At 47.4% G+C, this 15042-nt stretch overlaps 1 protein-coding gene across 6 annotated transcripts in view; it reads left to right on the forward strand.

The window, feature by feature from the left end:
* MSH5 (MUTS-homolog 5) overlaps window positions 1-15042 on the forward strand; it is a 246404-nt gene that overhangs the window by 159828 nt on the left and 71534 nt on the right. For all 6 annotated transcript variants that reach the window (XR_015186333.1, XR_015186334.1, XR_015186335.1 and 3 more), the window contains one exon: window positions 288-387. Coding sequence is in view for 3 of the 6 variants with exons in the window: in XM_086499439.1 (XP_086355565.1) it covers window positions 288-387 (100 nt within the window). In the remaining 3 variants the exon portion in view is untranslated. The remainder of the gene's footprint in view (window positions 1-287; window positions 388-15042) is intronic.

Raw genomic sequence — 15042 nt, forward strand, 5'->3', positions numbered from 1 at the left:
GAACATGAATAAGCTATATTGCACCTACTATTCAAGGCATGATGACAAAGAGAATGAATTCACCGTTTTTTCTGCTACCTCATAGAATAATCACCTTTGATTAATCTCGTTGCTCTTGGATAAGGCAGTTTTGACTTCCTAACCTTTGTCGCTTTCTAGACGTTTCTAGCATGATGGAGCAATAGATTGCTATTGAGGAAGATTGACATACACTGTGGACGCTAAAAGCCTTATTGATTTCAGCACTTCAATGAAAATGCTAAATGCTGACACATGTGAATGACCAGTTTGCCAGTGGTAGTAATGACGAGGAAGAATGCTTTTATCGAACTTCAAAGACAAAGGAGCTAGATGTGATGCTCGGAGACATTCATCATAAAATACTAGGTTAGCTATTTAATTGTTAGTTTCTTGACAATTTGTGTAGACTTTGGTCTTACACTTATGTTGTATGTCATTATTGTTAGATTAATGTTTACCATTTCATGTTTAATCAAAGCTCAACCCTGTTAATCTGTAGTTACATTCTATTCATGACAATGATCCTCTGAGCTGTCCAATGAATCTGTTTGGTGATTTTAGGTTGCTGTATGATGATATGCAACTTGTAAGCATTATACTGGCTGTTTAGACATTATGATCTAAGGGTTAAAGACAAACTTAATAGCCCCAAGGCATACAACCTTGAAAATGTACTATGTATAAAAGATTTGCAAAACATAGTGAAAAATGTCCACCAACCTTCAACTAAGTCCTCTATCTTCATACCTCTACAGGTTGATCTAATCGTTGAGACCAACATTTGCCGCAATCATTTACAATGGTTCAAGCTGCCATAGGTTGGTCCTAGGATGGCATTTAAATGTTTTAACATCGTACACAAGAATCCAAATAGAAGAAGTATTGTGCAGTAGCGTGTATCTGTCAGCTCTCTTTCTTAACAAGCCACAAGACTGCGCAAAATTCTTCTCTGACACAGCATTATAAGAAGCTCAATCACTCTCAGGCTTCAAAAAAGTGGATCTTATAGGCACGAGGAAGGTTTGTGGACTACTAGATTCATAATTTGTCTTGGGCAGTGGCCATACTTTGCAAACTATCATATTCGGAAATTTGGCAGCTAAAATGGGAAAGAAATGGCTGTCAATTTATGGCAGATGAATGGCCAATGCAAGTAATTGTTTTGCTTTGATATTGGATGCCGTTTTCTGTGGTGTCTTATGATCTCATTCAATTGTTATTTTCTAAATCTAGTTTTCCTTTTGGGTAACCAAAGCTCATAGAAATTGCTATCATGATTAAACAAACTCATAATGTTGCCACCATTTAAGTAGTTCCTCCATTTTAATGCAGGTACTATATGGTGTACAACTCCCTCTCATAGATAGAGTAATGTTGTCCATGAGGTAAGGACTCCACCAAATGTGACCAAAACTTAACCCGTGCACTCGCATGGTTGGGGCGCATAAATGCTCAAAAAACCCACAAGGCCAGCCATGGACCTCCGTAGTGACCCACTGGGCCTGCCTGGCACACGGATTTCTTTGCCCACAATGGCTTGCTTCCATGACTCCACAATAGTCATACATACACCTCCCTGAATGCCACCAGGCCCAAAAGCAGCTAACCAAAAAATTTCATAGCGACCATGCAAGATCTGTCCACATCGCCTGATACAGCTCTCAGATAAATGATGCTCCTAAAGCATAAGCATATCAAGAGGTCCCCCCACACGACATCTTTGGAGCTCTTGTCAGAGTCGACCTTTCTGGAATAGAAACTGGGGTCCACCTAGCCCCTGCACATTCCATGAGACAATCCTCATGGGATCAGTGAGAGAAAGCTGAAGTTGCCATCGCAGCCAATCTCGCAATCTTTGAGGTAGGCTTGGATGGAGAGTCATCAGCATCTGAGCGGCCTCGAGATAGTCTGGAGTGTCTATCTGACCCATACTGTAACGGAAAGGACACCACGTGCTAACGGAAAAGAATAGACGCGACAACTTTAAGCACTTCAAAACAACTGAATTGAGAGAGAGTGTGTAGCGGAGAAAGTGTGCCGTGCTCTCTACAATGGGTGCTCCTCAGTGTAGTATGCGTGAAACCTCACTCCAATAAAAAGAAAACATCACACAACAATGGAACAACAACTCAAAGCACAACAACAAACTCGGAACTCGACAAACTTATAGACCATACAGACTCTGGTTGGCAACACACATAGCTCCAAGCCCAAGACTCACAGGTACAATGGGGGTGTCGAGGCTCCAATGTGCAGGGAGGGTGCAGATGTGCGGCGTTGGACTCGCAAGACTCAAGACGCTAGACCATAGAAAGTGGATGACGTAGTCAAAGTTATCCCAAAAGCACATGCGATGGGCAAGCATGCTCTCTATGTTCCACTTTCAGATTCTGCATGTGGAAGGCAAGAAGAATGCTGTGGCTGATGCGTTATCCAGAAAGCCATAAATTTCAGTTGTGTCAATTCCTTATCATCATGAGCTTGTTTACATGAAGGAATAGTAAGCTACTGATGAAGATTCTGCAAAGGATCTTTGAACAGTTGCAAGATAGGCAACGCCATGAGCACTACCTCCTCAAGGACGGTTTTATGATGATGCATGGTAGACTATGTGTCACTAGGCCATTGCGACATAAAGGTATGGTAAAAAGCCATGTCCCAACGTATGCAGGGTATTGTGGTATAGATGGGACAATGAAAGCGGTCAAGACATTCTTTTATTGGCCTACTTTGAGGAGAGATGTGGATGCCTTTGTGCGAGCATGTGTGATTTGCCAAAAGGTCAAGTTTGATGGGCAAAAGACACTAGGGTTATTACAGTCATTGCCTATTTAAGATAAGAAATGGGAAAGCATTGCTATGGATTTTATCTTTGATCTTCCAAGAATGCTGATAGGGAATGATGTTATATGGATCATAATTTGCAGGTTCAGCAAGCAAGCCCATTTTATTCCTGTCAGGAAGAAGATAAAACCTGATCAGATGGCACTGTTGTTAAGTGCAATGTGTTCAAGTACCATGATATGCCACAATCTTTTGTCAGTGATCGTGTGTAGCGGAGATAATGTGTTGTGCTCTCTATAGTGGGTACTCAATGCAATGTGCGTGAGATCTCACTCCATAGAATGAAAACAAAGAAGACACTGAATAACAGAGCAACAACACCAAGACTCAACAGTGGAACCTCAACAGCATGAACATCGACTAACTCAAAGAAACCAGTACAGGATCTGACATAACAGCACACTCAGCTCCAACCCATAACTTACGGGTACAATGGGGGTGCCGAGGTTCAATTGTGCAGGGATGGTGCAGACATGCTGTGCGTGAATTCAAGATGCTAAACTCAAGACGAGTGACCACACAAAGTAGATGATGATACTGATAACTCCAAACAGCTACGGATATATACAACCATAAAGAGCCACCAATGGCTCACAAATATCCAATCCAACTAAGTTTATCTCCTAACTGTGCTCGTGGTGGTCTGGGCCCGCGTCGGCTAGACCACCACCGGTATGCCTGCCACGTGTCACTGCCGTGGCAAAAGTCAGTCAAGTGTGAACCCCAGCCCAAGTGCAACTAATTGCCTGTCCAGTGTCTGTGACACTGTAGCCTTGCTACAGGTTGCCCGCCACAAAACCACTCACCGTCTCTTTGAGAGGAACACTATACTGCAAAGAGAACCGAGAAAGTACTATATGTACAAAAGAAAGCTGAGCAGAGTAGTGCGGTCTTGTCACCCAAGAGAAAGAGTCGTCGCCAGTGTTGCACCAAAAGTATCCGCCTTTGGAGGAGGAGTCATCAAATCGATGGTGGGAGGCTGCTAGTGTTGTACTTTGTCGCTAGAAACAAACTGACTCCCTGTGACTGGAGCAGCCACCTGTTGCGCAGCGGATGGAAGCACCTGGCCTGAAGTGTACTCAAGCCGTCTACTAACACAACCATGACAGTGTGCACCAGCAAGGCCGTCGCATTTGCCTACAGCCCACCTGATGCAGCATCCTCCAGAGAACTACTCTGTCTTCCCGAACGAGCAGGCTTTTTACGCAAGGCCTCTCGTCGCATTTGCCTACTGCCCGCCATATTGAGTGTTACACTGTCGGATTGACCTGAAGAAGAATCGATGCTCTGTTGAAGATGCTTTGCAGAAGATGGGAACGTAGGAACGAGGGGCTTACGGCTAGGGATGGAGTTGCGTTGGGTTGTTCATGCAGGGCTGGACGATGGATGGGTAGAGACGAGGGGTTTTATGAGGGGGGCGAGGGTATGAGGGTAGGGATGAGAGTCACGGTAGAGGGGCGAGGGTAGGGCCGAGGACGTTTGGAGAGGGGGGAGGGCAGGTGAGTAGGGGCGAGGGGGGATGGGTAGGGGCGAGAGGGTAGGGTAGGGGTGAGGGTAATTGGAGAGGGGCGAGGGGCGAGGGGGTGTGGGTAGGGGCTAGAGGGTACGATAGGGGCAAGGGCTAGATGGGTACGATAGGGGCGAGGGCTAGATGGGTACGAGCGAGAGGGTAGGGTAGGAGCGAGGTAGTTGGGAAGGGATGAGAGGGTAGGGTGGGGGCGAGTTAGAGTGTATAGGGGCGAGAGGGTGGAGGATAAGGGCGAGGAGGAGTGTATGTGGGCAAGACGGCAAGGTAGGGGCGAGGGAGAGTATATTGGAGGATAAGGGCGAGATGGTGGAGGGTAGGGGCGAGGTGGTAGCTCTGCATTCAGGTAAGTTCAGGATCAACGTACAATGCTTGTTACGAGAATCTGGTAAGAAAGAAAAGCTGCATCACAAATCATCACCACACATGCAAAAGCAATGATGTGAGAACACATTATGTTTGGTGTGAGAACTCCTCGCCCAAGGCTGCTATTGAGGGTGTACAAGATGAATACAACACTGCTTGTGAATACTTGACTGGTGGTGAGGATAGAACTTACTAGGAGAGAGATGGTTTTGTAAAACTTGAAAAAGTAGATAGATACTGTTATGTTCACAAGGGCTTACAAACAGACAACAACTTAATTCCACATGTGAGATGAAGATCGCACTTAGGAAAGAAGAATACAACGGCTAGGGATACTCTGAAAAAGGGAGCACGAGGAAGGGAAGTATAAAATGAGAAAGCTCTAGGAGAAGTATCCAAGTGGACGGATCGAGACCTCAGGGCAACTGAATAAAGATACGGATGCAATTCACCAAAAAGGAGAATGCTGAGCAAAAGAACACACTTCGTTCATTATACAGCAGAATCAATTGAAGAACTTGGGAACAGAAGATATACATAGTCCTCAGGAAGAACATTGTCTAACAGTGGGTCAAAGATGAAGGTGAGGCAAGGACTGTGATGAAGACAAATGAGAGAAGTGAGTTGAATAGGTGGCAAGGTGGTAGGGAGCACAGGGAGCACAAGGTGCTGGCTAACGTCAGACTGAGTGAGGGAGAAGGCACGTTGCAAGTTGGAGTACAAGTGGGGAGAGAATAGCAACTTATAGAGAAGGGTAGTAGCATTTGATCCTAGAGCCATTTACCAACGGCAAGGGAACACCTTTAGGGACACTAGCTGTACCTCCCCTTGTGGAAAAATCTCCTGTACCATGTATGGCCCTTGCCAGGCTTGGACCAATTTCTTGTCTTTTTTTTGATATCGAGCTTGATAAAGGAGCACCAGTGATCCTTGCATTATTTTCGACTTTCGGAGATGGCGATCATGCCATGCCTTGCAAAGCTGCTCTGCTTGTAGAGCATGAGAAGCCAATCTGCGGCATTCTTCCAATAGGGAGAGACGAGAGACAGAGGCAGATTCCATACCCCAAGTGGTACGTAGATTGCTTACTCGAGGGAATCCTGAGTTGAACTCGAATGGAGCTATGGCTTCCAAGCCGAAGGCGAGTTAAAATGGCTTGTGATTCGTTGTGGCCTTGAACGAAGTGCAGTATGTCCAGAGGTACCGTGGATAGCTTGAGCCCAAGACGCCGGATGGAGATGACATACTTTCCCCAGAAGGGCGATCAGAACCTTGTTTGTGCTGTCGGCTTGCCCATTGGCTCTAGGGTAATAAGCACAAGATTTGCGATGAAAAATCTTGTAGCTGGCCAGCAGAGTTGAAATCATCTTGTTGACAAAGTGATTGCCCCGATCACTGGTGATCTCCAAGGGACATCCAAACTTGCATAATATATTTTCATAAAAAAACTTGGCTACAGTATTGCGAGTGCAATCAGTTGTCGCTAATACCTCTGCCCACTTGGTTGCATGGTCTGTAGCCACCAGTAGATACTTCCGATTACTTGGTTGAGTCGGAGGAGAAATTGGACCCATAAAGTCCAAGCCCCATCTCTCAAATGGTAGCCATGCCATGGAGACCTGAAGAGGACGGTTGGATTGCTTACTTGGCTTCGTACCATAGCGCTGACAAACATCACAAACTTTGGCATGTGCTATTGCATCCCGAAAAACATAAGGCCACCATAAACCACTCTGTAGAATCTTCTGCGCGGTGATGTGACCAGGGTGATGGCCACCACTGCGACCATTGTGGGCATCCTCCAGAATATGCTCAACTTCATGAGGGGGGACACACCGCCTTAGGACATCGTCTGGTCCTGACTTGTAGAGTTGGCCTCCAATCAGAGTGAATGGCCTAGATTTCAACAACAATCTTCTCTTCTACAGTGGAGATGCATTCTCTCGGTACAGGCCAATAGATAGCAAATGCAAGACATTGTCGTACCATACTTGAGTTGTATCCACTTTAAAAAGATTGCTCTCTAGAAAGTCATCCGTAATCCCTGTGACTTCTTCACCATTTCGAAATTAAACTCTTGAAATAAGAGTAGCCACCACCATACTCGACCTACAACTTGCGGCTTATTAAGCAGATAGCGCAGGGCATGGTGATCAGTAATAATTGTGAAGTGGACCCTAGTAAATATTGACGAAATTTGTGTAGAGCATAAACGATAGCCAAATCTTCCCTTTCTATCGTGTTGTAGTTTCTGCTTTAGTGAGCAGTCGACTTGCATAGTGCAAAGGCCTATCCAGGTTAAACTCCTTGCTATGCTAAGTCAACACATCACCCGCAACTAATTGACTGGCATCCGTATGCACATGAAATGGAACAGACCATTCGACAACTAGAATAAGTGCTTCAATTAGACGTTTTTTAAGGTGTGCAAATGCTTCTGCCTTGGGCTTTGACCATTGAAAGGGTACAATAGCACTGGTGATCCGGGTCAACAGTTGGCTAGTTGTGTGCATACATGCGGATGAACCTACGATGATAGCCTGTGTGGCCTATAAAGCTCTGAACACCTTTGGGATTGATAGGAGGCAACTTCAAGATGGCAACTATCTTCTTTGGGTTAGGTGCTAATCCTTTAGCAGACAGTGGACACCACATGGCCTAACAGTGTACTTTTAGTGACCAAAAAATGACATTTGTTCCTCCCTGCACCCGAGGAAGACGGCAGAGAGCCGAGCGAGGTGCTCCTCTAGATTCTTCACTAGGGTCGAACATTGTGCACCTCAAAAGGTTGAATAATCTTTCATGAAGATGCGAAGATGATCCGTGAGTAAAGGACAAAAGATGAGATATATTGTACGATCGAAAGAAGGCGGAGTATTTTTCAGCCCAAATGACATTCTTGTGTAAATAAAAATACCCCATGGAGTCACAAAAGCCGTCTTGATCTGATCACTTGGATGGATCCCCAACTGATTATAGCCCCTGAAGCCATCCATGAAACTGTAAAGTACGTGCCCTGCCATATCTTCGAGCACACACTCAGTGAAGTGTGTAGGAAAACCATCTGGGATAGTTACTACCGTGAGGATTACTGGTGCATGGTCCGAAAAGGATGTCCCAGCCAAGATGCAAACTGACCCACCCAAGTCACAGATGTGGTCACTAGTGTAGAAGTTATGTATCCGAGATAGATTCACTCCTCCCACTCTGTAGTCCGAGTGAGAGAAGGCCAAGCTGTCTGGGGGCTTCACAAAGAAAAAGTGCTGCCAAACATCTGAAACCCTCAAAGTCATACATAGCCTCTCTCAGGCTGCCAACTGAGCTACGTGCACAGTAGCATGGCTACCTCCAAGCGTGTCAGAGGGACCCTCCAACATGTTAAAGTCACCCCCAATGCACCATTGTTTTGCATGCGGCAGAGACTCTACAATGTGAGACCAAAACTCTGCACGTGTACTTGCCACATTGGGCGCATATGTTCAAGAAGCCCAAGAGGCAGCCTTGAACCTGCATAGTAATCCACTGAGCCTTGCCAGGCACAATAATACCTCTGGCCACAATGGCCTGCTGGCCAAGAGTCCGCAATAGTCATACATACCCCTCCCTGGATACCATCAGGTCCAAATGCAGTTGACCAAAATGTCTCAAACCGCCTATGCGAAAGCTGACCACATCCTCTAATGCGGCTCTTAGAAAGATGGTGCTCCTGCAACACAAGGTCAATCTCTCCATCCACAAGGCAGTGTTGAAGCTCCTCAAGCAATCAACCGGTTGGCACTGAAATCGGGGTCCACCTAATCCTTGCATTTTCCATGACACAATCCTCATGGGGAACAAGAGAGAACTCATGCTGCAGTAGCAGCTAAGCGCGCTATCTTCGAGGTTGGCTTGGATGAGGAGTAATCCGCATCTGAGCGTCCCCGAGATAGGTGTGACTGTAAAGACTGTCTAGTCCAGGCCCAAGAAGCGCGTGCTGTGTGCAAGGCAACCTCCTCAATCCAAGAGTCCTCATGTATGTATACATAGCATGGTGAGCTCTACGTGTCAGCAAAGAAGTGTACCACAATGTGTGTACATCCTGTCGAGTCTGGAGGTGTCACTGAGAACTTGGCCAACGGCCACAAAGTCTGTACCAGGTCTGTAACCCCGAGCTCTCCCATGTGGTGAGAGAACTCGAGGGCTTGTGCCTGCAGCCACTCCAGCACTGAGTCCAGAGTCCACTTAGATTGGTCCCTGCCACATAAGGGAAAAGAGAAGCCAACCGTGGAGTCCAGGGCCTCTATCCCTCTAGCTGGAAGGAACAGTACATGAACTTTGAAACAAGCTACCTCAAAGTCTAGTGAAGGGTCGCCGAGAAACCGCGTGAAGTCGTAGGCAAAGAAATCCCATCTACGACGAATGTCGAAACTCATTAGTTTACGAGGAATTGCTGCAAAGGGAGAGGTCTGCACCTAAGGGCGGTACGCACAAAAGGGCTACCCCTCCCTCGCCAAGCGGCTCGTGACCAAGAGATCTCCTAGCAGCCGAGGAAGGTCTTGCCCCATGGGTCGACTGTGGGGTAGGAACGGGGGGAGATGTGGAAGCAAGGGAGCTAGTGGGAGATGGAGGAGTGGGGGGACGGGGTGCGGTAGAAGAAGAGGAGGAGCGAGACGGGGAGGAGGAGGAGGCAGGGGAGGAGGGGCGGAGGGGAACTCGTGGGGAGGAGGAACTGTCGAAGCCGGTGGCGGGTGGAGTTGGGACCTCGTCCTGCTGAAGAGGGTCGAAACGGTTCCCTGTGGGAATGCACTGCTGTTGGCCTAGAGCATGGCGACCATCCTGCGGGCCAGGCTGACATGGTGGCCCCTGTCTACGTCAACCACGAACCTGTTGCCAGCCTCCTCTGCCTGAGCCCCAGGCTCGGAGGGTGAGTCTGCTTGAGTACCTTGTGACTCCGTCTGTTGCTGTTGGCCAGCTCGAGGAGGCTAGGGCTGAGCCTGAGGTGAAGATCGAGGCCTCGTTCGTGGACAGGCCTTCGCAAGGTGGCCCATCTAATGACAAATGAAACACTGATTCGGGAGGCCCGAATACTCCACGCTCTGGCGGAGCCAAACACCACTCACCCAAGGTAGTAGAATGACCTTCGGGAGGGTGTGGGTGTCCTGAACCAGAACACGTACTAGGGGAATGCGAATTGCCTTGGCAGCTACAGAGGCTGTCGTGCGAGGTGTCTCCAGAACAGTCCCAATCTTTGAGCCTATCATGGATAGGAGCGGAAGGTACTCCCTCCTTATGCCGGGGAAGCAGACTGCGATGGGTAGGTCTGCCTCCTCCACAAGAATGTGGGTAGCTAAGTTGAAACTATGGCGCCACTGTCGAAAATGAGCTCGAATTGCTTGGATGGCTAGGGGGCTCATGGCAATGACCTAGGACGCCATCTCGGGGTCTCAAACTCTTATCTGGTAGTAGCCACGTCCAAGAAGCTGAACGTCGAAGATCTTGTCCACCTCTGCTAAAAGGCGGGCTTGAAGGAGATGACACACCTCTCCTCTGTTGGGTCTGGTGTCGAGAATCTTGCAGAACAAAGGTGGCTTGAGGGCGCGCCACCTCTGTCTCTAAGCTCGCTTGCTCTGTTGGCGAAAGAGCAAGTCGGATGGTGGGTTCCACGGGGCTGGGCGAGGGGGCTTCCGTCGAGTCCCTCTGTGGCGGGGCAAAATCCTCCATCTGTGTCTGCTGCTACATTGCAATGCAGAAGGAATGAAGGTGAGACCAAGCCCTGCTTGAGAGAGAACACCGACAACGAGTGAGCAGCTCTGTAAGAAACTGTGAAGCAAAACCCAGAGGGGGGCGGGTAGCAAGGGGTGGAGGCAGTGTGTGTGGGGATAGCGGGTAGCGAACGAGGGCGGTAGGGGGGGGGGGATGCTGGCCAGCTTTGGGGTGAGTGGGGGAGCGGGCTAGACAACATGTTGGCTGGGCGCAGGCAAAGCAGCGCACAGGCAGGGGCACGCAAACAAAGGTTGGTGCGCAGCGCGAGGGCGGAGGGGGGGAGAGGAGAACGATGGCGAGGGGGAGAGGCAGGTGTAGGCGAGGGGGCAACGTGCGGGAGCAACATCGAGCTTGTTTGACATAATTGTTGTCTTAATGTGGACCAAGTAGTAAAGTGGTTTTCTGCAGAGTGACTGTACCATTTGTCCACTAAGCCATCCAAGGTGGATGGGAAGAGTACTAAGTAGGCGTCTTCTCGATTGAGGCCACGACCCTTGCAGAGGGAAACAAATCTTTGGCCATGGTGGTTGGCATCCTCTGTGGAGAGACCCTTGAAAGTCAAAAACTTGATATTCACCTTAGCCAGAACGCTTGTGAGCTCCTCCATGGCTATGTGTGCAAGAGCCTGTTGCTCAAGAGCTTGTTGTAACACAGTGGGTGAGTACTTTACTGAGGGGGTTGACTGGGGAGGTGTAGAACTGGTTGCGGGAATGGAGGTTACTGTGGGGGAAGGTAGGGGTAATGGGGCTGGTGTACTTCTAAAGGTCGACGCTTTCTGTGGTAGTACTTAAGAGGACTTAGTAGTGGGCTTTGTTGCTCTTTTGATTGCCTTGTATGTATCATGCGGTAACCAAAAGCCACCCGAAGCTTTGGGCACGAAGATCTTTAACTTACTTAACATTGGTCCAGACTCCACTAGACCAGGGCGAGTGACTAGACCACTTGGCTAGACCTGGACGAGAGAGGACTAGACCAAGCCGAGAGACTACTAGACCAGGATGACAGACTAGACAAGCAGGACGAGAAACTAGACAAGCAAGTCTACAACTAAGCAGGTCGAGGTGAAACTAGATTGGACTAAGGTGAAGCAGGCCCAACCCAGTCGAAACTAACGGACCAATACAGAGAGCTTAAACCAAGTAGCTTCTGGACTCGATTTTCGACGGAGTGAGACTTCAGTTGAGGTCCCATTGAGCGTGCCAAAAATGAGAGCACCTGTAGTGGAGATAATGTGTCGTGCTCTCTACACTGGGTGCTCCTCAGTGCAATGTGCGTGAGATTTCACTCCACAAAATGAAAACACAGAAGAGAATGAATAATAGAGAAACAACACCAGACTCAGCAGTGGAACCTGGACAACATGAATATCAACTAACCTAAAGAAACCAGTACAGACTTTGGCATGGTAGCACACCCAGCTCCAGCCTAGAACTTATGGGTACAATCCAGGTCCAAATGCAGCTGTAACAAACTTGGACACTCCAAGTCAAGATTCTACCGCGACACAGCAGCAATTCACTCCAAAGCAGTTTACAAAATTCACAATTGATGCGACACGGCCCGCCGGCGGAGTTCCGTGCCAAGAGGTATTGGCCCCAAGACTTGTGCGCCCCTTTCGGTATTTCTTTTTATATTAACCTGTGAGCAAAGTACAACTCCCGCGGGTGCTTGCTCTCAGACTCTGCGTCCAGATGCTCTGCAGAGGGAGCCCCCTTGGGTTCATTATAAAAGTTACAAGGGATGCTAAAAGCAGAGTCCCAAAAGCTTCAAAATCAAAAGCAATAGTTCCCAAAAGCAGTTAATTCAGCCATCGCTTTTTTCGGAAATCCGTACAGGCTGCCATGGGGCGTCGAGGCTCAACTGTGCAGGGATGGTGGAGACGTGTTGTGCGTGAACTAAAGATGCTAGACTCAAGACAAGTGACCACACAAAGTAGATGATGATACTAATAACTCCAAACAGCTACGGATATATACAATTATAAGGAGCCACCAATGGCTCACAAATATCCAATCCAACTAAGTTGATCTCCAAACTGTGGTCGTGGTGGTCTGGCCTCGCGTCGGCTAGACCACCACCCGTATGCTTGCCACGTATCACTGCCCAGGCGAAAGTCCGTCCAGTGTGCCAACTGCAAGGCACCTTTTCAAATTGTGGAGGGTGGCAAAAAGGTTCCTCCCATTTTGCATACAGAGGACAAGATTTTTGAAGCAGAAAAGGGTTGCTGATCGTCACCGACGTGAATTGTTGTTTTCACCTGGTGATTGGATACTCTTACGGTTTGATAAGGCAAGATTAAAGAAAATCAAAGGCAAGGAAAGGTTGTTTCCAAAGCTTAATATACGTTACTATGGGCCTTTTTCAAGTACTTGAGAAGATCAGTGATGTTGCCTACATGTTGAAATTGCTTGACGTTTGGAAGATTCATAATGCGTTTCATGTAAGTCTTCTCAGACCCTTTGTGGGTGATGTGCCAGAAGATATACCAGATGAGGATCAACCAAAAGTTGAGGAATTTGATGACATCTTGGTACCCGAGTAGATTTTGGCACATATGGAAAGAAAAGTGAAGGGAAAAGTTTCACGACGGTATTTGGTGATTATCAGAACCTATCCACCTATGAATGCAAGGTGGATGGAAGAGAACGAACTGCTAGAGTCACCAATTGTAGTGCAACTTTACCTTGAGGCCTTTGGGTTACAACCTACGTATGCTTCAACTCAACGTGCTCAAAAGAGGGGTGATGATGGAACTAGCGCATCAAATGTACGTACAGATTCAATCCAATAGAAGTGTACACTGCTCTACAAATGTCAAAGGTATGAAGGTTTTATTAAGTCATTTGTATGTATGTTACATGACCTCTCTTGCAGATACATGCAATGAAATGATAAAAGGGTGCTAACCACACTAAATCATCTATGGCATGTATATTTGGCATGCAATCGAGGACCTTTGCGATTTCAAGAGGGGGTATGTCACGAGGCTGTGCAACCACTAACCTTAGTTGTTGGTTTCTTTCCTTTGATTTTTATTTAATTTTTGGGGTTCTCTTTTTGAAGTCACAAATGGCCGGACATTGTATGGAGAGTGTGAAACGGCCGACAATCGAGAGTTTCACCCGCAACAATGACGGGCAGGCCGCCATGAGATGATCAAGCCAGTTGGCATTGAAATCCGAGCAATAAAAGGGTTACTAGGCTCAGTTCAAAGTCATTTAGGCCCCACGCGACACTTATAAGGTTGTGGGTACTAGGAAATTAACTCAAAAGAGGCAAAGTGGACACATGGCGGCACCAGATGAATTGACCAGTCTTGCATAAAGAGGGGGCGCCCAAATTGAGAGAGGAGGCTGAATTGACTTCATAAGTGAACTTCAATGTGTGTGAGTAATGGGTGCATGTGATTAGAGCTTGAATGGAAAGCTTGCCTTCTTCCTTGTCTTATGTAGCACGATGATTCCACCTTAATGCATCTCTCTCCCCCCTTTAAATACAGAAACGTGATGTCCCACTCAAGGGCTTTTCATCTGTATGTACAGTTGTCTGGGTTCATGCGCGTTTGCCGAGGCAAGAGCCTCTTGCACAAGTATTGGATTAGCTAATTGGTAATCCCCTGCAAGTACATGTCAATGCAAAGAGATTTCACACGAGAAATCTCGTCCGATTCAAAGGGCAAGTAGCCCTACAAGTGCGGGAGCTCGAGGGCTTGCTACGGATGTGATTGGCACATGAAACGGAGCCATAAACAGTGAATTAGAGCCTGTTGTGTATTTTTGCAGGTTTAGGGTTTCAACCTTGACTGATCACTAATACCCCCAAGAGCTTCGGGAAGCTAAGGGATCACTGTACCGGTGATCTATTGCATTTTTGGGGCCAAAAACAGAGAATTGAGCGGGCTGCATATTCTTGTTAGGTTTGGGAAAGTGCTCGTATGCACCGGGAAAGTCGCCTTTTACATGGAGATTTTGTTTGTGAAGCCTCGTGCTGTGGTTATGTTGCCGAAATCAGGCTAGAGTAGGTCATTTTCAGCCCGGTAAAAGCGGGGCAGCTCATAGGAACTTGAAGGTTTTCTCCCAAGTCTAATAAGAATAAAGAAATACGGAAAGGGGTGCTAGTCTTTCGGGCCTACAAGGTGTCGTTGTTCGCTTGGAAGCACTCTAGATGCCAAGGCGTGTTCTTGTTTGAAGTGTTAAATTCCAATCACAGGTTGATTTTTGAAGTTTCTTTGTGTCGTAAAGTTTTTCAAGTAAAGATTCTCGTGAAAGCTAAAGTCTATTGCCCTACGGGCCGGTTTCATCATTTGTCTAGGTATCCTCATGTACATATACGTAGCAAAGGTGCACTCTAGGTGTTTGCAAAAACGTAAACCACAATGTGTTTATAGCCTGTTGCATTAGTGCCACAGAGAACATTGCGATCAGCCATAGGGTTTGTGTCAAATCTACCACTCCCAAGTCCCTACGTTGTGAGAGAACTGAAGAGCTTGGAAATGGAACCAATCTAGCATTGTATGCATAGTCCATTCTGTGTGATCCTAGCCA

This window comes from Adiantum capillus-veneris, chromosome 25 (assembly GCF_014529385.1).
Source record: "Adiantum capillus-veneris isolate H3 chromosome 25, ASM1452938v2, whole genome shotgun sequence".
Lineage (NCBI taxonomy): Eukaryota > Viridiplantae > Streptophyta > Polypodiopsida > Polypodiales > Pteridaceae > Adiantum > Adiantum capillus-veneris.